This window comes from Bos grunniens, chromosome 11 (genome assembly GCF_055505025.1).
Source record: "Bos grunniens cultivar Pamir isolate PY7600 chromosome 11, Bosgru_T2T1.0, whole genome shotgun sequence".
Classification (NCBI taxonomy): domain Eukaryota; kingdom Metazoa; phylum Chordata; class Mammalia; order Artiodactyla; family Bovidae; genus Bos; species Bos grunniens.
This window is the reverse complement of record NC_141175.1, coordinates 13,226,150-13,251,824: the sequence shown is the minus strand read 5'-3', so window position 1 is coordinate 13,251,824 and position 25,675 is coordinate 13,226,150. Positions and strand designations below refer to the sequence as shown.

Genomic DNA, 25,675 nt, shown 5'->3' with positions numbered 1-25,675 from the left:
CATCTGTGCCAGGGCCTAACACTGCAGTAGCGATTCCATAGGAAACACAAGCTACCACTGATTAAATTTTTCTCACCTGAAGGTTCTCCCCCCATCCTTTGTACTAAGATGGACTCTGTGGAGATGGAGGGCCCAGGGAACTTGGTATGCATGAAAGACCATAGGTTCTAGAGTCTGGTGACCCCTTTGTGTAGTTGAGGGACTTGGGTTAAGTTACTGAGCATCAGTTTTCTCATTTAAAACGGGTGGAGGAGATGCCTACTTCATAGAGATTCTGTGAGGCTCAGCTGGGATGATATGACTAAGAATGATTCGCTGACTATGAAAATCCTAGGTGAATGATTAAGAAACTGGGTCATTCCTTAGAAGTTTTAAGACTGAAAAATCTATTAAGAAGAATAAGAACCACTACTGTGTCCCAGGCCCTGTGCAAGGAGCCTTACAAATGACGTCTATACTCATGCTCACAAAAAACCTCCATGAACAAGGGTGTATTAGAGAGAGAGAGGGGCGAGGCTCAGAGAGAGCTTCAGGACTTGCCTAGAGTCACACAATCCGGGTATCAAGCCTGGCTCTGTCTATTCCCCAGATCCACGTTGCTATTGACTGCACTGAAATTCTCACTAAATCACACAACACTTGACCCAGACGTTGGCTTCCTGTCCCCCAGAGCAGTTTCTCTTTGCTGTTTGTGCCTCCCACCCAATGACAATAAGCAGAAACATTTCAGCCCCTCGACAGCTGTGCTGACCACGGTGTGACTGGGGTATGGGATGGCTCTGTCACGTGTGGAACCTCCGTGTCATGGCTGCCTCCACCCCAGCCCTGCAGCTCCCGTACACGGGAGGGAAGGGAAGGGAAGGAGGACAGTGCCACAGAATGGTCCAACATCCGTGCAGAGAAGGCCACCCATCCGACATTAGGTACGTGCAACAAGGATTCAAAAGACACAGTTTGAGAGCACTCCTAACCACTTCTGGTTTGGTGCCATCTGATTCAAATAGATCTTCACTCTAATAAACTCTTAAAAAAAAAAAAAAGCCAGACACAGCTCAGCCCAGTCACCTGCACCCCTCAGCTGCCACACTTTTCAAGATGGATGTGGACACCACAGCAGGGAGGGCAGGAGGGGCTGGGACTCGGGTTTGTGGGGAAACATGATGGCCACTGGGCTGGAACCAGACCCCTTTTGCTTGACTGCAAGAGTGGTGGCTGCTTTGAACAAGAAACAGAGAAACTCTTCTCTTGGTCAACAGCCCTCACTCAATGGTCCCAGCCAGTTTCCTTCCCATTTTAAAGGAAGCTGCTAAAGTTATCAGGCCTCAGCATGACTGAAGCCTTAGCTCACAAGAAAAAGGACTTCACTGATGCTGAACACCGGATCCGCGCCCAGTATTTTCCCAAGGCGTTTCTCTTGAGAAGACATGGATGGGTCCCTCTCCCTTGCCTGCCCATTCCCAGGTGTTGGTGGGTTTATCACATCTCGTCCTGCTTTTCTGCCCACCCTCGGAGCTTTGCTTGGGAAGGTGGAGCCCCATGTGCGGCCCGGGAGAGGAGGAGACTGGTCTCCATCTGAGCCGGCTCGATATTCTCTGGGCGTAGCGTCCGCCCCTGGGAAGGCACATCAAGTGCATTTCCAAACCAAGATCTGGCACAACGAGACCCCTGCTGCCAGACTTCCGTTTCCTTTGTGAGGAAGAGGCGGCTGCAGCCTTTAAAGCTCACTGGCTAGCAACGTGGCTCAACCTAGGAGACGCGCTCAAACCAGGCACGCATGGCAGACACAGCACACAGCAGCCCCGCTACCTACAGCTCCGACCTGCAAGTTGCCAAACTGGTTCAGAAGAAAGAGACAGAAGCTCAGGAAATGCAAGTCCGGGTACATGCCACACAGAGGGAAGCTGAAAAACCCACTTCCTGGTTTTCCTTGGCAAGGCAGCTGAGTTCAGACCCCCGAGGTTTAGTCAGGCGGGGAGACGGCTCAGGCAGTGTTAGGTGAGAGGGCAGAACCACTGGCTACTCACGGGCCTCGAGCGCTGTATCTTGGGAGGCGGCGGGCGAGTGGGACGGAGTCTCTGTGGCTGCATTAAAGTGGAAACTTAAGGAATCAGTACACACAGAGGTGGTTTGACGCATTTTCACACACAGCTCCGGGCATCCAGCCACCCAAGCCTGAGCCCAAGGGCCATCTTTGATGCCTCCCACTCCCATGGCTGGCTGCCGGCTCCTGCACACCCCATGTCTGAGGCCCTCTCCTCCACCTCTGGCCTGGATCACTATTATCAGCTGGGCCCCCGCCTGGAGCTCCTCAGCCATTCTCCACTCTGGCCGAGAGGAGTTTTCTTAAATGCAGTGTGACCTTGCCACCCCCAGCTTGGAGACTCTGCTGTCCTCTCCTGTCCTGGGGTGACAGTTCACCAAGGCCCTGGGCTGGCGTTCTAAATCCTCTAAGACCTGGCCTCTGCTGTGCCCTACCCAGACCCCTCCCAAACCTCCCCCCCCGTGCTCACTCGAAGACCCTTGCATGGCCCAAGGCTCTCAGGCCTGCTTCATGCCTGCCCAGCAGGTGGAATGACCCGCCCCACCCTGATCTGCCTGGCAAACTTTGCTTGTCCTTCGAGACTCTGCCAAGGTGGGGTGCTGTTCCCCAGTGCTCCCACTCATCACCCAGTGTCGCCCCGTGTCTGCCCCTCTGCCCTCCTACTCCTTCAAACGTTCATTTCCTTGAGGGACTCATCCCTGTACCATGGGGAAAATGTATCTTCTTAATAAATGTCTGATGAATAAATACAATTTGCACAAAATGCTTGGCTTTTGAATAAAAATCAGTGGAGCACAGATCTCTTAGCTTGAACCCTCTGTGTCGAAAGTCAAGCTTTGTTCTCTCAACAGCCTGCCCAGATATCTAGATGCCCTGGACAGTGGGGCAGATGAACACAGTGGAAGGAGAGTAAAGTCCACACTAGACCAAGGTCACGGACACTTGGCAAGCCCTGGGAGGCTTCTGGTTGGTTCTTCCCATCAGCCTCGTGGTTCACAGAGGTCCGTCATTACGCCGCAAAGTCCAGACCTGCACTTCCCACGACAGGGGCCAATGGCCACACAGGGTGAATCCAAATTCAGATGTGCTGTTAAGTGTAAAATGTACATTGGGTTTTGGAGACTTAGTTTGAAAAAGAATGCAAGATATCTCAATAACTTTTTATACTGATTATATGTTGAAACGAAAATGTTTTGGATATTTTGGTTAAATATATTATTAAAATTAATCTCGTCTGTTTCTTTTTAATTTTTAATACAGTTACCAAAATATTTAGAATTCCATATGTGGTTCGCATGTGTGGCTCCTGTTACATTTCTCTTGGACAGCACTTCAGAGCTTCACTTGGTTGGAGTGGTCCTCCAGACAGCAAACCTGCCTTACAATTCCTTCTCCACACCCGACTCCTGCGGGGAGAGGCTGTGTCTCCAGAGTTCCTGGATCCCTGGTGCCCAGCACAGGGCCAGTTGGAATGGCCTATGGAGAAAGTGGGCTGACAGACTTCGTGGAGAACTGGGGTCCCTCATGGCACCCTAAGAGCACATCTGGATGGAAATCAGCCTGGCTTCCTGGATCCTGTGCTGTTTGGAGTGTGGGCAAACCCTCACTCAGAGACCCTTCTTCAGCTGGAGGCTGTCGAGGGTTGGGATGCCGCCCAGAAAGACGAGCATGGCTGCCCGCAGGCACATAGGCTATGGTCCTCGTCCAACCCCTCAACTCTCACAAACACCCTCTGCTCCCCCAATCACCCTCTGCTCCCCTTGCTCTCGGTCCCTCTGCTTCTGGGTGGCCTCCTTCTCGAGCTCCAGAGCCCTCACCACTAGTCACCTCTGACCTGGCCGGCAGGGGTGGCAGTGGGGCTGGGGGCTTAGGAGATGACCTCTGGGGTCAGACAGTCTCACACTGAACCCAAGCCTGCGATTTAACCATCCAAGCTTGACTTTCCTCATCTGTAAATGCAGGTAATGGCACTACCCACCCGAGGGGACTGTTAGAAAGTTTCAATGAGATGATGTTTGCCAAGATCTTTGGCCAGTAGACACCAGCAACTATCACCATTAGCAGCTTTCCCACCCTCCAGCTTCTTCCCCCTCCAACCATCTTCCATCTTATTTCAGAGTGGACTTTAAAACAAACAAACAAACATGCCCAATTATGTTCTTTGTCAGCCTAAATCATCCCAGTGGAAGGCTGGCATCTCCTGAGCTATCTTCTGAGAAATACCATCCTGGGAGATGCATTGTATGAAAGAAGAAAAGGGGGTTCCCCTGGCAGACATGAGAAGTGTTGAGTCTTGCTCTGTTTGGAGATTTACGACGCCGGTTAGCACAGCAAAGCCTGTCAACCCTTCTGATAAAAACTCTACCCTCAACAGGCAAAACAGTATTAACTCTTCCCTCCCCCCACCCCGCCCCATAAAAGTCCTGCTTCCCATATTTATTTGAACAGACTCACATCCCCTATAACACCTGTTAAATATTCCCTGGAAAATGCTGACTGAAGTGTTCAAAGCCCTCCAGAGTCTGGGCCCCACACGTAAGCCTCTGCAAACTCCTCTCTCCCTCCAACCCTGCCCCACTCACCCCCTTGCTCTCCCTGAAAGCTCAGGTGTTCTTGAAGGCTGCTCCTGAAACACCTTCCATTTCCTTTTGTCTCACTCTTGGTGCCTCCGTTCATCCTTTGCTATCTGTCTCAAGCACCACCTCCCCCAGGGGGCCGGCCCTGCCCTACCCTGAGCGGCGAGGGTCAGATGCTCTGCCTGCCATGTATTCTTGGTACAAAGGTTGTAATTATCAGCTCACTCATCTAACTTCTCTGCTTATCCTGGGGTCTAGTGTGGTACTGGATAAATAGGTGCTCAGCAAGATTTCTGACTGAAGCTTCCTGGCACATGTAGAAGAAACACAACGGATGTCAGTTCTCCAGATTCTGTAATTATTTTGCTTTGATTGTCATCAGGAAGTATTAGCTCTTTCGCAACCGAATTTATAAATGGTGGGAAAAGCTGCCTCTTGACCACACCCAACCTAGAAACCAGGAGAGTAAACCAGGGGGATTTATAGACACTGAGAGAGGGTAACGCGGTACACGTGTTCTGAGTGAGACACGGGGTGGATCACAGCAGCTTCCCGAGGGCAAGGCACTGCTAAGAAGCTTCTGCCTCTTGGAGGGGAGAGGGTGAGAGCGCTGCTGAGCTGTAGTGGTTGCTGTTCCCCAAATATGCTGGGGGGCATGACAGCGGGGGACACAGGCTGAGGAGAGATGAGTCCTCTGGGGACAATTAGAACAGGCCATAGCATGGAGTGGTGGTGACTTAGTGGGGAGGAGAGGGTGCAGAGGGAAGCTAGGAAAAAAATCAACTCAACACACTGTTTTCTAGAACATGGCTCCAGTGCTCGGGAAGCTGAATCAGGGAGTGACTGAATGTGGGGCTACAATAGGTTGAGGTAAGGCCCGGGAGGACTGCACATTGCTGGCCAGACTCCGTGAAAGTCATTTCAGTAAACTGGAACCCCCACACCAACCCCAGCCACGCTCTAAGTCCCAGGTTCAGGTGGCCTTGTCTGCTTCTTCCATGGCTCTAGTGCCAGGAGCTTATCCTTCCATGGATAGGGACACAGACTGGAGGGAGGGAGAGTGGCCTGCTCTCAGGCCTCTTGACTGTAAATCCAGGGCCCCTCCCACAGCTGCACAAGAGGAGACCAAACCAGAAGAGCCTTGGAGCAGAGAATTGAGAGGTCCAGGCACTTTTACAGAGAAATCACGTCACGTGCGATCCTCAATTCCCTGGCTACATGGACGGCTGGTTCTTAAGTGAGTTTAAAAAGGCTGGGCCTTTGGCAATCTTTGGCTAAGAAGAGTTCTGTTCAGCAGTTGATCTGGCACTCCAGTGGGGGCACTGGAGGTTTCAGTGGCCAACATAAGCACCCGCCTTTCTGAAAGTCACGTGGAGTCCAGATGCAGATTCACTCTCCCAGAGTGCAAAGATCCCTTCCGTGAGCAGTGATGGAACAATTGTCTGGGGCCAGGGCCTGGGGATTCAGGAGAACAGGATAGAGTCTGTCCTTAAGGGGTGTATGATTCAATGGAATTTGACCTACTTCTCAGAAAAATACCTTTCTTAGAGTACAAAAAGCATTGCTAAAACCCCAAGAAATAGACTTTGGAAAGACTCATGTTCATGACTTGGCTCTGTAATTTTCTAGTTGAATTCAATCCTGGCTTTGCCATTTGGCATGTTATTCAATCTAAGCCTCAGTTAAGTCTTCTGTAAAATGGAAATAACTCCAGAGTCACCAGCACTGGCATGAGGATGCTATAGGAGGGCATCCCGGCTGTGGGAGGCTCTGGTCCGGCAACCTGCTGATGAAATGAGAACATCCGATCCTCTGTCCCTCCCTTAAATCCACAAGTCTTCCCAGAAGAGTCTTGTGAACGCCAGGATGTTGGCTTTCGAAGCAAGCGTGCTTTGAGCAGGGCACTGTTGAAAGGGACTGGGTTTTACTAATCTCTTCTATTTACATGATGTATTTTCCTTTCAAAGCATTTCTACTTCTCTTCTTTCCTTTGAGCCTCACATTCCCTGGTGAGGCAAGTTAGAGGAAGGTTATTTCCCTGCAGAAGAGGCGGCCCAGAGAGGTTAAGTGACTAACATGAGGTCACCGAGCTATTAGCAGGAACTAAAACAAGCAGGTTTTCTTAGTTCATTGTGCTATCCTTGTCAACTGAAACTTCCAAAGTCATCTGGAATCCTTTCTGATTTGGTTTTTCTACTCCATATCCTTTCTACTCTGCTGTTAGGAGATCTGTGCCTTAGAAAGCAGGCTGGTGAGAGAGTGACTGACATCCTCGCCTTCCTTCCTTATTTTAGCATCTCTTTCCAGTGCTTTCCAAAGAAGATTCTTGTCTCGATTCATTCAACAAACAATGGAGTATATTTTGTACAGGTGAAGGGCACAGTCCTGAATAAGACCCAGTCCTGCCCTCAGAGGGTTCCCACTCTGATGGAGGGGTTATAACCGAGGAGAGAGGGGTGCTGAGGTGTGTGGAAGCACCGGAGGGGCTCTTCTATCTGATGGCGGGGGAGTACAGAATTTAAGTGCACGAGACGGGAACCACAGCGATCCAGCAAGACTGAGGGTGAATATGAGGATGGGGTAGGTTGGGAGGAATGGCCTGTGGAGGTCACGTAATTTAAGGCCTTAAATGCCAGTTTAAGGAGTGTGGGTTTTCTCCTGAGTGCAGTGGGAAGAATTCAGGTAGGAAGGGACATATCAGAGGCCTTTGGTGTTCTTGCCGTAGAAGATGGATGGGAGGAGGTTGGGTAGGCTCCTAAGGACGGATACTCTCTTCCAGCTATGGCCTGTCTAGGCCTCCATGTTGTCAACTCACCAGCTGGCCACGTGACTGCTGGGAGATGTGGACATGAGCCGGTAAGCCCCAAAGTGTGACTGACACGAAGTCCCAGAGAAGAGAGGGACTCTTTGACCTCTGCCAGTCTCTGCCTGGCCCTCGGCGTTTATATCTGTCAGCTGTGGGGACCAGGTGAGTATGTTCATTGGCTATGAAACCCACATTGATGAGAACAGCATCTGATTTGCAGCTAATTTGTTGATGCAGCAAAACACATTGTTTCCAAAAGGTCAGGAGGGGAAGCTGTGTTGGAATATCAACTTAATTACCTGGGTGGCATGGACGAGCGGGCACCCAGCACGGGGCTGCAGGGTGGAGAACGCTTCACTGCTGGGAGCAGACCTGGGCAGATAGTAAAGCAGGAGGCGGGGGCAGCCTGCGAGGGGGCGCAGAGCCCAAAGCTGTTGTGGCCTGCTGTGAACTGACGCCTCGGCAGTGTACTACTCGCCAGCCCAGGAAGCCTCATGCCAGGAACGAGGGTCATGACTCCATCTCACAGACGAGGGGAGGCAAGACTTGCCCAGGGTCACACCGAGCAGTGGATGAGGGTCAAAGAGCTCATCTCACGTTAATCACGCACTGGTCCTGTGATGGACGTGGGAGGGGTTGGCTGTTCCAGAACCAATGCATGGATTTTCCCAGTCCCTAAGGAGGACACACCTTGGACCATCCCTTCAACATTCCTTCAAGGTCAGAATCAGTCTCCCCAATTCATTGCTGGGAAAGCAGGCTCAGAGAGGGGAGACACGCACTACCTAAGGCCACGCAAAGGTGAAATGTCAAAGTCAGTGAGGCAACAGGCTAGACTGCAAGCAGGGACCAGAGGTCTGGGGAAGGATGACCAGAGATGCCGAGCAGCTTCACTGAAGGCTGAGGGATATGCACGCAAAGCTTGGGGTAGGGCGGCAACTAGGGCCTCCACACTTCCTGTTCCAGGGGCCAGAGAAGGTGGGGTGCATGCAACGGTGGCTGGAGGCATAAGAATGGTGGCCTCCAAGGTCAGCCTTAAAGGGGATCTCAGATCCTCTGGGTCTGAATGGTGTCCTGAATTGTCCCATTTCTGTCAGATTTTCCTCTACCCACCCAGAGGAGGCCCTGGCATCAGTGGGGAGCCAGGGGAGATGCTGGGGGCTTCTCTGTCCCTGGGACATGCCCCAACCACATCCGCTGCCAGCAATGGACAGGGTGAAACAGAAAATTCACAATTAAACCCCGTCACTGTTTAACGAGGCAAGAGTTCACCTGGTTAATTTTCCTGGCTAGTAGCTACATCAATGCTCTGACCTGTGCATGAAACGGCCCCGGCTGGGAGAGGAAGACAAAGCTTTCTGTGGCTTTACAAAGGGCCTCTGGGCTGAGAGCAAGGCTCCTCTACTCCTCGGGAAGGGAGAGCCACTATTATGCAAGGTATGGAAATAAAAGAGGGCTTCTTTTGATAGGCCTCCAGAAAGGAGTGTATTGAAGCTATATTTGTGTGGAGTGTCTCCTTTGAAATGCCCAACCAGCTCTCTCAGGCACAGCTCTCGCCTGTCCCCCAACTCCTGTCATTATCTTGAATCCTCTCGTCCACACTTGATAGAGCTGATCCTGCTTGTTGGGGAGGATCAAATGCTTGCCTCCGCTTCAGAGTGCCAGCGAGGGTGCCGGAGAAGACTGCGCTGGTGTCCTACAGCACGTGCTCTGTACTGACAGTGCTGGCCAGGCCCTGGGCCCTTCGGGGGGACCCCAGGGTCCTCGGGCCCTGCGGAATCTGTAGAAGTAACCCTCAGCTCCAGGCTCTAATCTGGGAGGGTGCTCACTGAAAGATGCTGTGTGGGACGGACTTCCCCGTCAGAGCTGAGTGAGAAGTCTCCATCCTGTTGCACACACAGTGAGGGAAGGTGCTTCTTCGTGGGAGCGGGAGGCGGGGAGGGGCCGCACCCTGGAGCACCCTCGACAGGCCAGGGGTTACCCAGTATATCCCAGTCAGTTCTAAAGCTCCAGACAGAGGTGTGGCCGTGACCTCTCCTGCCTGAGTCGGCACACTGCACTAGGAAGCTGGTGGGGCTGGCCTTCGAGCGCTGGTTGTCAGACTCTGGAGACAGGTCCCATGTGCCCGTGGCTAACCTTCCTCAGGCAGCCTCGATGGGGGGCTGGGGCCTGAATGTGGCCCTCGAAGAAAAGCCGAAGTGCCTGCCATTGGGTCTGGAAGCCAGTGTCCCTGGAGAGAGGCCGCCGGGGACTCAGCCACCTCAACAAGTCACCTTGCGAGGCCATTCTCTCCACCGGGCCCATGAGTGAGAGCTGAGCTGAGAGACGGTTTCGCCTGGTCCTGAGAGCGAAGCATTCTTCCCCGATGTTGACAGGAGTAGTATTTTGTAGTGGTGCTGGTTAATTTGTAGTGGCATTTGTGGTTTGAAGCCTTGTCAAGATCCCTGATTACTTCCCGTGCAAGGAGCTCGGCTGACGGGGAAGTTCACATGCTGAACAAAAGCGGCGAGGCAGCTGGGAGGGAAGGCAGCGAGGGGGCCGGGTGACCCCGGCCGCTTGGGGGACAGAGGCGGGGGAGGGAGGAGGGCCAGCAGTGGGGCAGGGGAAGGGGGGGCCTTTTGTCTTTAGTCAGGTGCAGCTGCTCGGCCTCAATCGGTGGCATCCCTTGGCGGCCTGAGGTCGGGCAGCAGATGTGGCCGTGGCTGGGCAGGGGCCAGGAGCCTTGCTGACGCGTGCCATTCTCTGCCCAGACAGGAGCAAGGGGCGGGGGCTCCACTGCTACCCACAGCGGGGCAGCCATCTGGGATGCCATCAAGGGTGCCTGGGTGACATTCCCAGGAGGGGGCGATGCGAGGAGGGGCTTCCAGATGTTGGGAGGGAGAATCCCCCTCTGATAGCAGTGGCGGGTGGGGGGGTGGGTGGCTGTTTTGAGGCACTTGCTGTGTTTCAGGTTATGTTCTAGAAGTTCTACCTGGAAGGTCTCTAGTGATCTCAACAAACCTGCAGAGAAGGTAAAACTCCCCATTTGGCAGATGAAGAAACTGAGGCTGCACTGCTCAGTGACTTGCCCAGGCCCCACCGCTAACAGGTGGCAGAGCCGGGCTCCAGACTCAGGTTAAGTCTGACCCCAAAGAAGCCCACACTCCTTCCATCAGACCTGATGCACAAATGGCAGAGGAAGATGCTGAAATTTACCCCTTGAGGATGAGGGTGCTCCCCGCTCCTGGGGGAGTTCTTCCCCCTACCCCTCGTATCCTTGAGCTTTTTGCCTTGCTAGGTCTGTTCTGACCACACAGACATGTTCGTCTTTGCAGCCACCTACATGTCCCCAGGCCTGCATCCTGACTTGGGGAGGGTTTGCTCAGTACGTTTAAGGGCCAGGGCCCACTCAGCAAAACCAAGGCTAATTTATCATCTCAGGAATGATGTCTACCCCAAGCAGTACACTGCTAGGAAATTAAAATAAACATCTTCTCCTGATTTTGCAGTTGTACAGACAGAATTGCACAGAATCCTGTGATTCTCCAGAAAGGGAGTCTGGTGATTATGACAGCTTCCACATGGCTCACCCTGCCACCGGCAGCCCCTGTCCCAGCCCACCCACAGCTTGGGGGACTGGTCACATCCTGTAGGCAGTCCTCGACAGGCTATTCAAGATCCGGTCCCTGGCCCACCAGCTCCGTGTCCCATCATACCAAAGGCAGCCCCCCTGTCCAGCCCCACAAGGGGCTGCCCTGTGCTTCTGTGCCACAGCCCTTCCCAAGGCACGTGCTCGCTCTGTGTGCCCTCCCCACACCTGCTGACCTGGTGGGCTCAGCTCTTCCCTCAAGCCTCTGTCCCCTTCCCAGATGCTGTCCCTCTCTTTCTGACTGGATGCAGCCAGGCTTCTTTCTTCTGTCCCTCCGCTAAAGACAAGGGGCTCTTCACAAGTGCCATGGTTATCTTGGTCACGTCAGGATCCTGGGCTCTAGGTGCAAGGCCTGTGCATGGTCAGTGCAAAGTAGATGCTTGCCCAAGACCGCAGGACTAGCCTCAAATGGTCAGCAAGACCGTCGCCCAGCATTTGACCGATGTGGACCAACTGGCTGTCATCCTGTCACTGAATGCTGCTGTCCACTAAGCTGGCGATGTTTCTGATCAGGAACGGCCTGCTTCTGATCAGCAAAAACTCCCAACCTACAGGCATCCCGGTCTAACGGGTTGAGCCCAAGGCCACCCCAAAGAGCAAGACTTTCTGAGGAGAATGCACAGGTGGGAAGCTTAGATGTGAAATACCCCCCATATATTTCATGTCAAATTTCCCCCATGTCTGTTAAAGACAGTCAGGTTTGCCAGACAGAGATGGGTTTTTTTTTTTTTTTTCCCCTCTCTTCCCTCAGAACAAATGGATGGAGATCCTGGTTTTAAAATTCCTGGACCCTGGAATACATTTCTATCTGTGTCAAAGTCTAGCCCTCCACCGCCTCAGCAGAGTTTAAAATCCTAGCTAATAGGTTAACAACTGTTTTTCTTCAGCTTCAAATGAAGAATATCAGAAGGCTGGGGGGATATGCAGCTCTCCAATTTGTACGGACTGCACACAGCTCCCTGCAACGTGTGTTTGACAGGACTGACATTTTGTACCGCTGTGAGATGGGAAAACGTGTGACATTTTTATTCATGGTGGCGTACGCCCTTGTAATGATCAGCTCTGGTCGATGTGCTTACCGCAGCAGCCCCAGAGCCCTCGGAGAACAAACAGGAGCCCAAGGTGCCAGCAGTTCGACTGCCTTATTAAACACCGCCAGGATCCTAACGAAGACCAACTGCTGGAAAATCTCACTGTCAAATCCTCAAGGACATTGTCAGCGCACAGCTAACTGCATATATTTTTCATTTAAAATACTGAAATCCAGTCTTGTGCCATTACAACCAAGGGGAGGGGCACCCACTCCCGTGGCCATTCTGTCAGCTGCCTCTTTGGAGCTCCGGATGCTGGAGCCGGATGCCCAGTGGGGTTCACGACTCGAGAAGGGGGCAGTGGGAGATGGGAAACCAACCTTCTGAAAACGCAGCCCAACCTGAAAGTTTCAGGGCTCTGGTGAGAGTCCCTTGAAAAGTCGACCCACCAACTCCTAAGCCTGAGTGAATGTGCATAATGAGAAAATCCGATTCCCCCGCAAGCCGACTGTCTTCCTGGAGGTACAGCCCCTCACATCCCGCTCCTCGGTGCTCAGCAGCCTTCTGCTGGCGGCAGACCCTAAGCCAGCTGCAGGAACACACGGCCGTGGTAGGCTGCACACCTTGGCGGCAGAGCTGCGCGTCAGGGCGCCCACCTGCAATCTCACCACCTGCCTCGACTCCAAGACCTCGAGGTCAGCACGCAGGAGGACCTCCTCCCTTCGGTGGTCATTTCAAGTGCTGATGCACACTGATGGATGGCAGCCAATCACACGGCGGGCCCCGGAGCTTCTCCTGGTTGTTACGCAGGGTGGTTTGGTTATGGCTGTTCACGCTAACGTACTGATGTATTTATTTTGTAAGTGTGTATTATTTATGCAGTGCCTCCATTTCCATACTCCAGCCCTGATGTACCAAGACACACTCTGCTATTTATTTATGGGGTCCTTGGCGTAACAAGCCTAACAAGACACCCCTGTGTGGTTCTTAGGGGTTTGCAACAAACTGTAAGTGGTTGGCTAAACAACTGGATGTTCTCCATCCATCACGGGCAGAGGCTTGCATTTTAAGAGGCTGCCCATAAAGCTGGTTTAGCATAATATTGTACATCATCCTTGGCAGAAATGCCCTGGGATGCTGAAGAGCTGGCAACCCAGCGAGAAGGAGCTCTAACTTTCCTCGCTATGGGATGGGGCATGGGGTGAGAGTAAGCCGTGGGTACCCTGGTTACAGGCCCCAGAGTGAGGGGGGAAAGGAAGGCGGATGGAAGACAGTCCCGCAGAAAAAGCAGGACAATGAGGCTGGAGGTACCTTGTCTCTGCCCAGCTGGCCACTCTGTCTCTCCACAGAGCCTTTCCAGTGATCCCGTTCATCCTAACACACGCAGCTTTCACTGCAGGCTGCACCTCAAACCTCCCTTTAGAGCATGCTGGCTGGAGGAGAGAAATGCAGCCAGCAGCCAGCCTTGTGCCATTCCACGGTGAAGACAACAGCTCCCAGGGAGGGCATCCAGTGGACTGCGGTGTCTGTCTGTCTGGTCTCCTGGACCTCTTTCCCATCGTCCCCTCACCTTCACATCCATGAGCTCTTGCCAGAATGCTGGCAGTGCCATTAGTTGTCTCACCTGCTTCCTCCCCTTCCTGCAGCAGCTCAGAGTGGATCCTCCAGGGGCCATTCCCTCGAATATAAGCCCGCACTGGCTCCTGACACCCAAGAAATACCATTCAAGCTGCCCCAAGGCTTGGTCACTAACTACCTCTGCAGTCTGACTCCTGGCCCTCCCCAGCTACCTCCTGGCCTCTCCCTGCCCCACACTAGCCCCTGCTTCTCTGAAGAGTTGGGACTCTCCTCCTCTTTGCTATGTCATTCTCTTTACCTGGGATGCCCTCCTCCCCTGGCTCCACCTGATGTACAACTTATCTTTCAAGATTCAGCAGAAAAGTCACTGAGAAGGCACCCCTGGTCTCCCCAAACATTCTCAGGACTTCTCTCCAGTCAGAACACCTATATCCACTAGCTTTTCTCTTTGCATATGGCTTGTTCACTGTGTCTCCCAGACAAAGAGTGCCAAGAAGGCAGGACACACATCTCATGCCTTTGTGACCCTGGGGACTTGGACAGGGCTTGGAATCCAACATGCCTCATAGTACACTGGATAAGTGAAAGAAGGCGCTGAGGGCATAAAAAAGTAACTCAGGGTTCTGCCCGGCATCAGGTTTTTTAACCACAAAGACAGGAGGGCAGCAGGGGGAGAATTCTTAGCTGGTCATCACGGCTTGGGCAATGGAAGGTGTTTGGTAGACAGCTCAGGGGTGCAGATGCCCCTCTGTCCTGGAGCACCACCGTCTCCTGCCTTCTGCTAATCGCTTTACCCAGCTGCCTCCTCAGGCACCATCTTGCCAAAGGTCAACTTACTGCCCCTCTGGAAACGTTCGCTATCAACCTCTCCAGAGAGTGAAAACAAGGATCCACCGAGAAGGGGTGAGGGACCAGGACATCCCAAGGAGGGCGACCAGGTGGCTGTGACCATGGAACCATATGGCTGATGGGCAGTAAGGTCTCAAAAATACAGTTTACATTGCTTCAAGGCAATGTTAATCCCCCAACACTTCGCATGTTAAGTGAGATATAATCTGCGATCCTTTAGGAGAAGTCCCTTTTACATATTCTCTTCTAGTACTTTTATTATATTTTAAAATTCTTTATAGTATAAACAAAATGATTTGATATTCCAGAAGACATGGAATTAAGCAGACCGACAATAAAACTAAGCCGGCAAAAACAATGGCCGGAGTTAGGGACACAGTCAGTGCCATCTCAGGTCGAGTGGGCAGGAGGCTGGCAAGGCCGCCTTTGCTGCTGTTGCCACCAAGCTGACCCAGGTCCAGCGAGCTGAGCGGTGTGGTGGAAGAAGGCGGGGTCCTGAATCTGAATCCATCCTGCCAACCAGGGGATTAGGGTAAGGTCCCGGACCCCAGTGAGAACTGGGGCAGTCATGGTCCTTCCTGCATCAGTCTGGGGAAGATGATGTGAGAAAATGCAAACGCCCACCGATCACACTGCCCGGCGCCCAGCAGGCACTCAGAAGGGCAGCACCGCTGGTGTTCTTACCCCTGTGTGAAGAAATTCAGGGCTCTGTTAGGTTTATTCTGGGGAGAAACAGAACAGTGACCTTGACCTCCTTAGCCACCCTAAGCCGCACTGCTGGATTCTAAGCATGTCCCAAACCACTGGCAGCCACAGCCAGTTACCCCAGGAACCAGAGAGATCTGAGGCAGAAGGCTCGATGAGAGAGGTACAGTGAGGGAGGGCCTGGGCTCCAGCGTCAGGGAGGCCTGGTTTGGAAGTCTCGCTCTGCCACGTACAGTGTGATCTCGGGCAAGTTGCTTGACCTCTCTGAGCATCAGCTTTCTGGGGATAATAACAACTGTACTGATGTCATAGGATGTTGAGAAGACTCAGGGAGGTGACACCTGTTGAGGGGCCTGGCTTCCACGAGTAGGTCTGCATGAGCATGAAAACCAACGTGACCCATCTGACCCCTCCTCATCCTGTCACCTCCCAGGCAGCCCTTGTCACACCACCTCCCATCCCACCCCCTCCAGCACGGCCAGGTTAATCATTCACTTCATCCCCAAAAGGGCTCAGGGATTGATGGGGGACAAGGCGACAGGGAGCTCTTGGCACAGCGCTCCCATGGCCGCAGGGTGGGGACCGCCAGCGACACTGAGCTGACTCTCCTGGAGGATCATGCTTGTGGGATAGAATTTATTTCCAATATATTATGTTTTATTTCCCCTTCCCTGCTGGGATAAACTCTCCACCTTTGGCACAGAGAATTCTAATCTGACAAAATGCCTCCTCTGGTCTCGCTGAATCAGATTTCCTGCTCCTGTCCTGCTGGGCTCAGTCTCTCCCTGGCAGGGAGCTGCTCCAGCACAGACCTTAAAAGAAATGCTGCTTTTGGGCTCTGGTCAGTCCTCTGGCAAAGAGGCCCCGCTGTCACACTGCTGAACACAGACAGACTTGGGGGACGCAGGAGGCCTGTTGCACTCGCACGGCACTACACGCAGGGGTCCTCAAGTGAACACAGGCCTGCAGAACAACAGCTAGCCCTCCCCTCTTTGGTCTCTCCTGTTCTCTGAACTGACTGGCGGTTCAAGGGCATGGGGAGTGCACAGAGCTGCCTTCCCCTCTGCATGACTCAGGGCCTTCTGTGTAGTCAGTGTTCACCACTCAGTCGCTCCCTAGACTCCCTGGGCAACTCATCTGCACAGGCCCTAGGAGGCTGCTAAGGTCACGGGGAGGAGGTGGCCACTATTCGTGTCTGGGGACAGTGTGCCTGGCACAGGGAAAGTGCTGGTCCAGAGCCGGGAGGGGCTGGCTCTCCTGGGAGGAGTCAGGGAGCCTTGTGGGCCCTGAGAGGTTGATGGCATTTTGTTAGTTGGACAGAAGAGGAAGGACATTGCTGCACTGGAGACAGTAGGAGCAGATTTGTCTCTGGGTCCCCTAGCACCAGATCGGGGCCTGGACTGGAGCAGATACCCACAAACAGCTGGTGAAGGCATGAATATGGAATTGTGTTGGGCACTTCAGGAGAGGCAGGGACCCTGCCCCGGGTGGGGACACTTAGCAGAGTCTTGTGGGTGAGAAGGAACTGGCCTGACATCATGGACACAGGTGCCTCCAGCCCAGCAGGCCCGGCTGTGGGCAGGGTTTGGGGAGGGGTCTGGGGGACTGCGTACGTCCTCCTGATCATCCAGCATGTCCGTGCCTGGGGAGGGACTCCTGGAGAGGGACCCCCATTCCAGAGGGCTCAAGGGCTCGCCTATCTCACTACTTGCTGATGTTTCTGATGCCCCTTGTGCCTCCCAGATCAGCAGACGAGAGTGATGGGCAACCCCTGGGATATGACGGATGCATGGGCATAGTGGGACTGATGCCCAAGGGGAACCAAGGTGGGGCAGGTCTGGGGAAGGCCAAGGACAGCCTAAGACAGTGCAGTGAATGGAGCTCGTGAGACAGGAGTGGATGAAAAGCAGACACTGGAGCTGCCAGAGCAAAGAAAATGATGGAAACCACAGGGGTAGCTGGGTTCCCCGTAGAGTGGGGAGTCAGGGGACAGGCCAGAGCTGGGGAAGAGCTCTGTCCAAGGGAAGGAGGACAACAGACAGCTCCCTTGGTGGGAAGCCCAGTTCAGAACTCCTGCCTTGTTGGACTCGAACTTCATCCAACCACCAGTTTCCTGCCAGGTGGCCTGATTTCCATTCCTTGGTGTGTTTCAGTTGGACCTTTCTGGACGCTCTACCTTGGGCCAAAGGAACGGTTTAGAAGGCAAGAATCCTCTACTGCAACTGGCCAGAGAAAGCCATGGGGAGTGCGTGGACAAGACATAGGGAATTCCAGGGCTTAACTGAAGTCAGTTGCTACCCCATTCTAGAACAGGCTACAACGGCAGCTGTGTTTGGTCTCTCAGGTTCAGAACCTTCACCAAGTATCTGAGATGTGGCCTGAAGAAAGCTGCTCCACATAAACTAGGACAACGAGCTCTCTGCCCAGTCCTTGAAGCTGATGAAGAGCAAGGGCGTTCATTAAACATTGCGTCTACTCTACAGGAATCTCCAGCAAGTCAGCAGTGATGAGGTGATGGGCACCTCCTGAGCATGTTGGCGGGGAGTCACCCCCCCCTCAAACCAAACTGGTTGATGTTTAAAACAAACAAAAAGGAATTTTGAGACGGCCCATGACATGATCACACACCAGATGGATTCTGACCACAGGATGACGCTAAATCACTCACTGTGACACTGTGGGCCCCCTGAAGGCAGGGTATGGCCGTGTGATCATCAGCGTTTTCACAGGTGTGGAACAGAATGGGTATCCATGATTATCTGCTGAACAAGTGACCTTGGCTCTTTCTCTGCTCCTGGGCCCTGGTTGCCTGGCACACCCCACTCCCTGGAAGCTGTCACAGGCAACTGTGTCCATCTCTGTAACCTGTGAGCCCTGACTGTACCCCTGTACATGCCTCCCTGCCATGCGCTCACTTGTCCCCTCTCTATCTGGTGCCTGGTTGACTTCTGACCTTGATTCTCTACCATGTATGCTCTTGATTTCAAGATTGCTCACTGCTCTGTGTATGAACTTTTCTGTCATCAGACAGGAGGACAAGGGCCTGGGACGATGGCTCCTGTTTGGGCTCTGTGCACACTTATCGGTTTAATCTGTTTGCCCTTTGGATAACAGGCCCCCTGATTTCCTTTCCAGGAACCACCCTTCCTTCACGTCTTAGTGTGTGTTTCAGGAAGAGCCCTACCCCTGGCACCCAGGGAACCCTTGGCCACAATGACGGACTCTAAGACCAGCATGTGACCCCATGCTTTCTGCGGCAGTCACTAGGAAGTGACTCTCTCCCACTGTCTTGCTCCTGGCAGGTTATGGCCAGGAGCTGCTGCAGCTACCTGGCCACAAGGAAGGGAAAGTCCCCTGAGAACGGCACCAGCAGAGGAGGCCAAGCCAAATGCAGCCAAATACGGGTCTGATTGATGAGATTTAATGTCTGGATCAAGCCATACTTGAAGCTGGTATGAGGAAACAATTTCTCTTTTGGGGTTTATGTCCCTTGCAAACAAAGTAACCTAACTGATGTGGATTCCCTGGTCCTGGGGACTGGACTAGCTCCTGCCACCCCTAGTACTAACCCCTACACATGTCCAGTTTCTACCTTGCATGCAAACCCCAAGAAAGTACCCAGTTGCCTTTCGTGTCTAGTGATGGGTTTGGTGTGCAGTGTACACCAGGTGCAGGATACCGGCTTTCTTGTGTTGGTGTCAACTGAGGCCCAGAAACATTAAAGAAGGCCTGGGGTCTGGAAGGAAACTAGGAACAAGGATTACCTGTGGTTCAACATCCTGGGATCCTGGGTCACCTGCCTAGGCTGTGGCATAGACCCCATCAAGACAAAACCAGCAGGAAACTGCCGGGTTTTTAGCACAGAGCTGGGGTTTGAACCTGAGGTCTATTAATAGACAAATGGCTTTGAATCTTGACTGTGCTTCTGAGTTGTAAACCTTGGCTAATCCCCTAACCTCTCTGGGCCTTGCAGAGGAGACAATACCTGAGACCCGGCCGTGGCTGAAAGGACTAAGTGGGCTAGCCTATGGGAACTGTCCAGCCTGGCACCTGAACTGGGACACAGACCCACTTCTCCAGGTCTCAGCGAGGTGCCTGGCACATGGTGAGCAATTCAACATCACGGACGCCCTCCACTCCCTCACTGTTCTTCAACCATAAGAGGAGCTCCAACTGCTGTGAAAGTGCCCAAGACCTAGCAGAAGCGGGGTGGATACTACCCCCTAGCCCTCTGCAGTCCCCCTAACTTGTGCTGAATTGAAGTCAGGTGGTGGAGTTAAGAAAGCAAATTGCAATTTTGAACCTGGATTTTCATTTGGCTGCTGATATTGCTCAGCTTTTCCATGGCATGCCAGGAGCCCTTGAACTCCTTGTGGCAAGAGGAATACTATCTGAGAAGGCAACATCATATGTTTAATAAGAAATTGCTTGGATTTTCAACTCAATCCTTATGAATTTCCAGAATCTGACCTCCCTTTTTTGATTGGCAAGTTTTTCCTCTTGAAGTCGAACATGGCTGCTCATGGGAGCAAAGCCTGGCCTTGTTGATTCTGCATCAGAAAGCTGTCTCTGGGCTACCTGGACTTTTTGGGAAAGTGAGGCCACATGTGTCCCACCAGTTGCCCTCTCCAGACAGACCTGAAAAACCCACAAGGGACCACAACCGCTATGGGTGATGGCAGAGAGTGAGTCAAAAGAGCTCTGCAGCCGCCTGCCGGCGCTGAGGGCACAGCTGCCCTCCAGTCACCCTGCCGCCGGCAAGCGGGAGCTGGAGGGAATGGAGCTGGAGACCACCCCAGACGTGTCTGCTTTTTCACACAAAGTCATGGCTGAAAGAGTGGAAAAAGGAGTGATGGAAAAGGGGGAAATATGATTTGGAAACAACAGGGATTGAAGGGGCAGCCTGCAGAGGGCTCTGCCTCGTGGTCTGTGCAGGCGCGGCTGGTAAGTCAGGCCAAGAAGGCACTCTGACCGGCAGACCACAGCGTTCACTTCTCACTCACGCCTGGTGCCCCAGCCTGCGCCCTGGCCCCTGCCGCTCGTGTGTCTGAGTCAGACTTGGGCACCGTCTCCTGGCTGTGTCCCCAGCGCCTCTCCCTCTGCCCCACGATGCCAGCCCTCCTCGGTTTAGTGCTGACTTTCCACAAGAGCGTAGGCACGTGGGTCAGTTACACGTGTGCATGAGCTGGGGTGGCTGCCACTGAGGGGTGTATGTTCTGAGAGACGCCGGGTGACGGGTGCTGGGAAGACAGGCTGGCTGGGAGGCCCTGTCCGTGGGTGACTGACATCTGGCTCTGCTTCTGCTCCACTGGAGGAAGCGACCGATGTTTACTGAGCACCCGTGTGCAGCACAGAACCAGGCAGACAGCGCCTCACTTAATCCCTATAAGGGCCTGTGATGTGAATATTATTATCCCCACCTTCAAGCTGAGAAAACTGATCTCACCGAGGTTAAGTTACTGAGGGCAGGTTACCAGCTTGTTAGTGCCAGAACTGAAAATTTAAGCCCAGAGCTGCCTGATGCTTTATGTTCAACCACACTGCTTCCATCAGCTGATCAGCCTTTGCCTTTCAGCAGCTAAACTCCTGGGGGCATTGGGGTGGTGGTGCCATATTTACTTTCTCTCTCTTTCTGTGAATGGCTGTTACATATGTGTGTGTGTGTAATTTTTTGGCCATACCATTCTGAAAGCAAGTTTCAGACGTCACCTAAATACTGAAGTGTGCACCCCTGAGGCATAAAGATAAGCCCCTAAAAACCATGACATCAACAATAGCTCTATCATGTCACCTAACATCCCAGTCCATCTTCAGATCTCTGAACTTTTCAAAGAATATCTTTGATGCTTAAAAAAACAAATCCAAGTTCATATTTTGCATTTGTTTATACAGCTTAGTCTCTTTTACAGATGAAATCTTTGCTTTCTGGGAAGAATTCAAGGGGCACTGGACCTTCCCTTCCCTTGCCTGCTCTCTCCCCAGCTCTCCTCCTCTCCAGGTCCACTCATTTTGGGAGTCTGGGGTGTCCCAGAGCCCCCTCACCTCCCCTCTTTTCCTGGGGCATTTAGGACTAGCCCTTAGGAGCTCATAAAAACACAAAACGGAATGAGACAGGATCTAAATTCCTATAATACAAATCTGTCTACTGGGAAACAAAACCCTTATTTATGGAAAATGATTTGGAATTTGCTTTTGACCACTAATAGAATATTCATTTTCCTTTTTCCAAATGAATGGAATTATAAGCATAGCAACTGAAGTAAAACCAAATAACCTGGATACACAGAAAGTACTTAAACAATAATCAGTTATTAATCAGTTTAAAAATCCACATAAATAATAAAACCCTAAGACGTTTACTGAAGGCCAGGTCAGTGCCAAGCCCTGTGGTGGACATTCCAGGCTCACATTCTCATTGGGGGAGACAGGAAGGCATTAAAGATATGATTACAAAGCTGTGTGAGATGCACTGCATGTGCCAAGTTCTGAGGTAGGACAAAGACAGGAGCAACCAACTCAGTCGGGAGGATTTACACAAGGGACCGGCTCTGAGGGCAGACAGGCAGATAGATCATCACGGGCCTCATGGTCTACGTCAAGGGTGATGGGGAACCTTCAGGGGAGGCGAAGGGCAGGGAGGTGGCACGGCCACTGGTGTGTGGGTCAAGTGAGGCTGTATGGGGATGCAGCGCAGCTGAATCTGAAGGTCAGTTAGGAGGCTGTGGCTCAGTCCAAGTGAGCGGTAACACAGCCTGACCCACTGCTGTGTCAGAGGTGTGGAAGGCGAGGGACTGAGCAGTGTCAGGGGGCAGAAGGGACAGGCTTGGCAGGGTGGTGGGGAGCAGACCCGGGTTCCTGGATGGACCTCACTGCGGTGGGAGGTGGAGGAGGAGGGGCCGGTGTAGGTGGGAGTGTACCCTCAGCCTGTGGGGTGAGGTGTCGGGAAGGATGCGAACCTCGGTTGGAGGTGTGTGGGAGGCAACGGTGGAGTTGAAGGGAATTGTTGTGTGACTTCTAAGCCCAATGGGGTGGAGGGGTTCCTCAGAGCTGAGGGTGCCAGGAAGGTATTCATTGGCAGGGCAGCTTCTCCAGCCCAGCGTGAGCCTGGCACTAAACAGCCTGGCTCACGCTTGTAAAGTCAGAACTCTCCGCATGCACAGACAACAGGCAACCGCATTCCAGGAGCAGATCCTAAGGGTGTATCCAAACCACTCCATCCCAGGCCTCCAGAAACCATGGTAGCGCTTAGTTTGAGCTTTGGTTTAACTGGCTTTTCAAACTTTATGTTAAAGAGGTTTAGAAAGCTTTGCTCAACTGGGAGAACAGACACGTTTCAGTGCACATTTTTTTGGATTCTATCAGATTGGAAAGCAGGCAATTACTTTGTTTGTAGGATCAACTAGGGGTAACACAATGAAGCGGGTCCCAGAGTGGGTCTGCCCTGTCCTCCCAGCTCCTGAGAAGGCCCAGTCTGTGGCCGAGGCCCACGGCCCACAGCAGCACGTGCCCAGGACCAGAACCCAGTGTCCCTGGGTGCCACTGTCAGTGCGGTCCCCAAAGCCAGCGAGGGAGAGCTCAACTCAGTTGAGAGAAGAGGGCTGCTGCTGGTGGTGGAATAAGAATTAGCTCCTAATTCAAGCAAACGTCTTCTGGGCTTGTTTCCCCATCTGTACTATATTTATGAGACCATCTTCCTTACCACTTGACATCAAAGATTCAATTAAGGACTTCCCTGGTGGTCCAGACTTTGTGTTCCCAATGCAGGGGACCGAGGTTTGATCCCTTGTCAGGGAACTAGCTCCCACACGCTGCAAGGAAGATTCCGTGCCACAACTAAGACCCAGTGCAGCCAAAGAAAACAAAAGATTCAACTAAATTAGTACATAGGTCTTTTCAAAGAGGGGTGGATGGGACCAAAGCCAGGAGCCCTGAATGATGTGACCAAAGACTGAGTTCTCCATTGGATACAATAGTCACTCGATAGTGCCATATTTTCCCGATAGGGATACAAGCCACTCACACCCATGATTGGTGATGTGGGAAAGTAAAAATAAATGTAAATGTCTTCTAAGTTAAAAAAAAAAAAATTAGATGAGTACAGAAGTGAATGAGTACCAAGTAGCCTGTCTACCTAATTAAATACAGGGAGCACAGCAGTTTCCAAGGGGTGCTCCCTCTGCTAATTCCTCAGAGGGGGAAGAGTTAAGGCAAGATGTCTGGCTGAGGGGCACCCAGACCCTGCTGGGGAGGGCAGGGCTTCCTCACTCCTTCCCCAGCCACAGAGAGGAGAGCAGGCCTACTTCATACAGGAGAGAAAAGCATGGGGACACCTCAGGTTCTCTCTGGGCCCTCTGGCTCTCAGCTGCCAGGAGGGGAGAGCGTCTCCATTGAGTCTGGGAGATGGAACTGAGCATGCTCTGTGCTCCTGGTGCTCACTCCCCCGCCCCCTGCCCTGCTACACACACACAGCTGCCAGTGCACAGGCACCCTGGGCACCACCTGAAATTGCCCACATTTCCTGTGGGGCATAGCTCAGTCTTTTCAATTCAGAGATGAGGTTTGAGCAAGCCCATTTGGCTTCAGGTCTAAAGCCATATTCTCTTTTTAGCTTCTTGGTAAAAAAACAAAAAACTGGCATCCTTATCTCATTTGACTGTCTCCCGGGCTTTCTTTCTCATTTGATTCTGAACTTGAGAGAAAAAAAGTTATTTACAGCCTCCTTAGACCTAAACATTTTCCAAGGTAGGAAAAGATATTCTCAAGTCAGAGACTTTTGAACTCTTTAAAGAAATTAGATAAGGATGCAGAGGCTAACTAAAAATCCATTTACTTGACCTTGTTTGGAACCATCGACATGGCTCATGATGAACTGTGAGTGGTGTTACATTATGTCTGCTTTAGAAAAGAAATGAAAGGCTAGAGAGTTCAGTTTGTTGTCTTTTAGTTACAGGGCCCAGCTTAGGTCCACGGACAATGGGCCTGCAGGGGAAGAGGATGTCCCTGTGGGGGCCCTCAGAGAGCCCTGAGCTCACCTCTCTCAGTGTTCTCGTCACTCTGGGTTGGGCGTCCATTTGCTGGTCTGTCACCCTTATTATATCCCACAGGGACTTACCTATCTATTTATTTTACACATGGGTGAGCAGATGCAGAATCAAAGGGAGAAACGGTCATAATCTTGAAAGAAGAAGCTCCAGTGAAGCAGAAGCAAGAAAGTACCTTTTCTCCCCTGAGGGCTCTGCAAAGGCCACCCCCTACCCTGCTGCAACTGGCCACAGGTCTCCATGGAGTCCCCTGGCTGGCTTCACGGGCACTAACTTTGCAAGGTGGAGGGATGAATGTAATCAAGACCTCACTAGTCTCTGCCCCCAGTGGAAAGCTAACTGTTCTTAAAGAATGAAATCCACGGGAACACAGACTCAAGGCAAGGGTCTTTCTGAGGTTGGCGTGGACTGTCTGACTAGCTTAAATTATTTTTCTGGAACACAGTAGCTTTACTGGACATTTCAAACAGAAGCTGATGTCTCTGCTTGGTGAGGGAACTGAAGTGGGCTCTGGGGGTGAACCGTCCTGTGCTGGCAATATGGTCCTGGGAAGGTCCCTGAGCTCTGACTCTGGCTCGAAATACAGCTAAGGACCTCTTCCTCAGAGGGTGTGGCAGAAACGACAAGTTTTCCAAAAGGAGAATATGTACTATTAGGGCTATATGAGTAGTTTAGGTAACACATGGATGGACCTTATTTTTTTAGATAGACCTTATGAAAATATTGGGCCAGTATTGATAATCTATGGGTTTATCAACATCACTGCTTAAGAAAGTAAAATGTCAGATTAGTATAAATGTCAGGTTGGAGTCTGTTTAAAGAAAAATATGAAATGAAAAAAAAAAATAGTACAGATAGAACACAGAGGAGGGTGTGGCAAAAAACTCTGAAATGGAACTCAAAAGGCTTCTTTGAGAATGTACGGCCCCTGAAACACATGCCTGCCGGTAGAAGGTGCTCTAGAAACACTGCCTATTCTGGTCAATGGTTCATCAAAGCAGGTACCCAGGGAAGGACTGAAGGCCAAGCTAGCACCAGGGCAAAGCTGGAAAGAGTTAAAAGAAAGGGGTCTTGGGTTTCCCTGGCCCATCCCCCCTGCCGCTAATCTGTCACTTAATGAAGAAGCTGTGGCACAAGTGAGCTGGCTGGCAGTTCACTTACAGCAAACTGATTAAGAATGTTCAACCAACAGCAGACTGTAGACCTTTCCAGAGAAAATAAATAGAGTGTAGACTGTATGCAAATGTGTTTGTCACTTTGACAGCACGTCTCAATTAAGGCATCTCGCGGCTGTGGGTAGGCTCTGTGGCTGCAGCTGGAAGGGAGAGCCCGCTGCATGGCTGATACTTGGGGCTTGACCTTAATCCGCATGCATGCATTAAAAAAAAAAAAACCCTGCCTTCCTGTACACTTGCATAAT

At 52.1% G+C, this 25,675-nt stretch overlaps 1 protein-coding gene across 27 annotated transcripts in view; it reads right to left on the bottom strand.

Moving 5' to 3' along the window:
- DENND1A (DENN domain containing 1A) overlaps positions 1-25,675 on the bottom strand; it is a 533,371-nt gene that overhangs the window by 25,721 nt on the left and 481,975 nt on the right. For 10 of the 27 annotated variants that reach the window (XM_086325286.1, XM_086325292.1, XM_086325282.1 and 7 more), the window contains one exon: positions 2,025-2,081. The exons of 12 other annotated variants lie outside the window; for them this stretch is intronic. In XM_086325286.1, coding sequence (XP_086181412.1) covers positions 2,025-2,081 — 57 coding nt within the window. Of the gene's footprint in view, positions 1-2,024; positions 2,082-8,883; positions 10,424-14,739; positions 15,196-25,675 lie in introns of those variants that run through there. 5 more of the 27 variants (XM_086325303.1, XM_086325306.1, XM_086325305.1 and 2 more) reach the window with 2 other exon arrangements.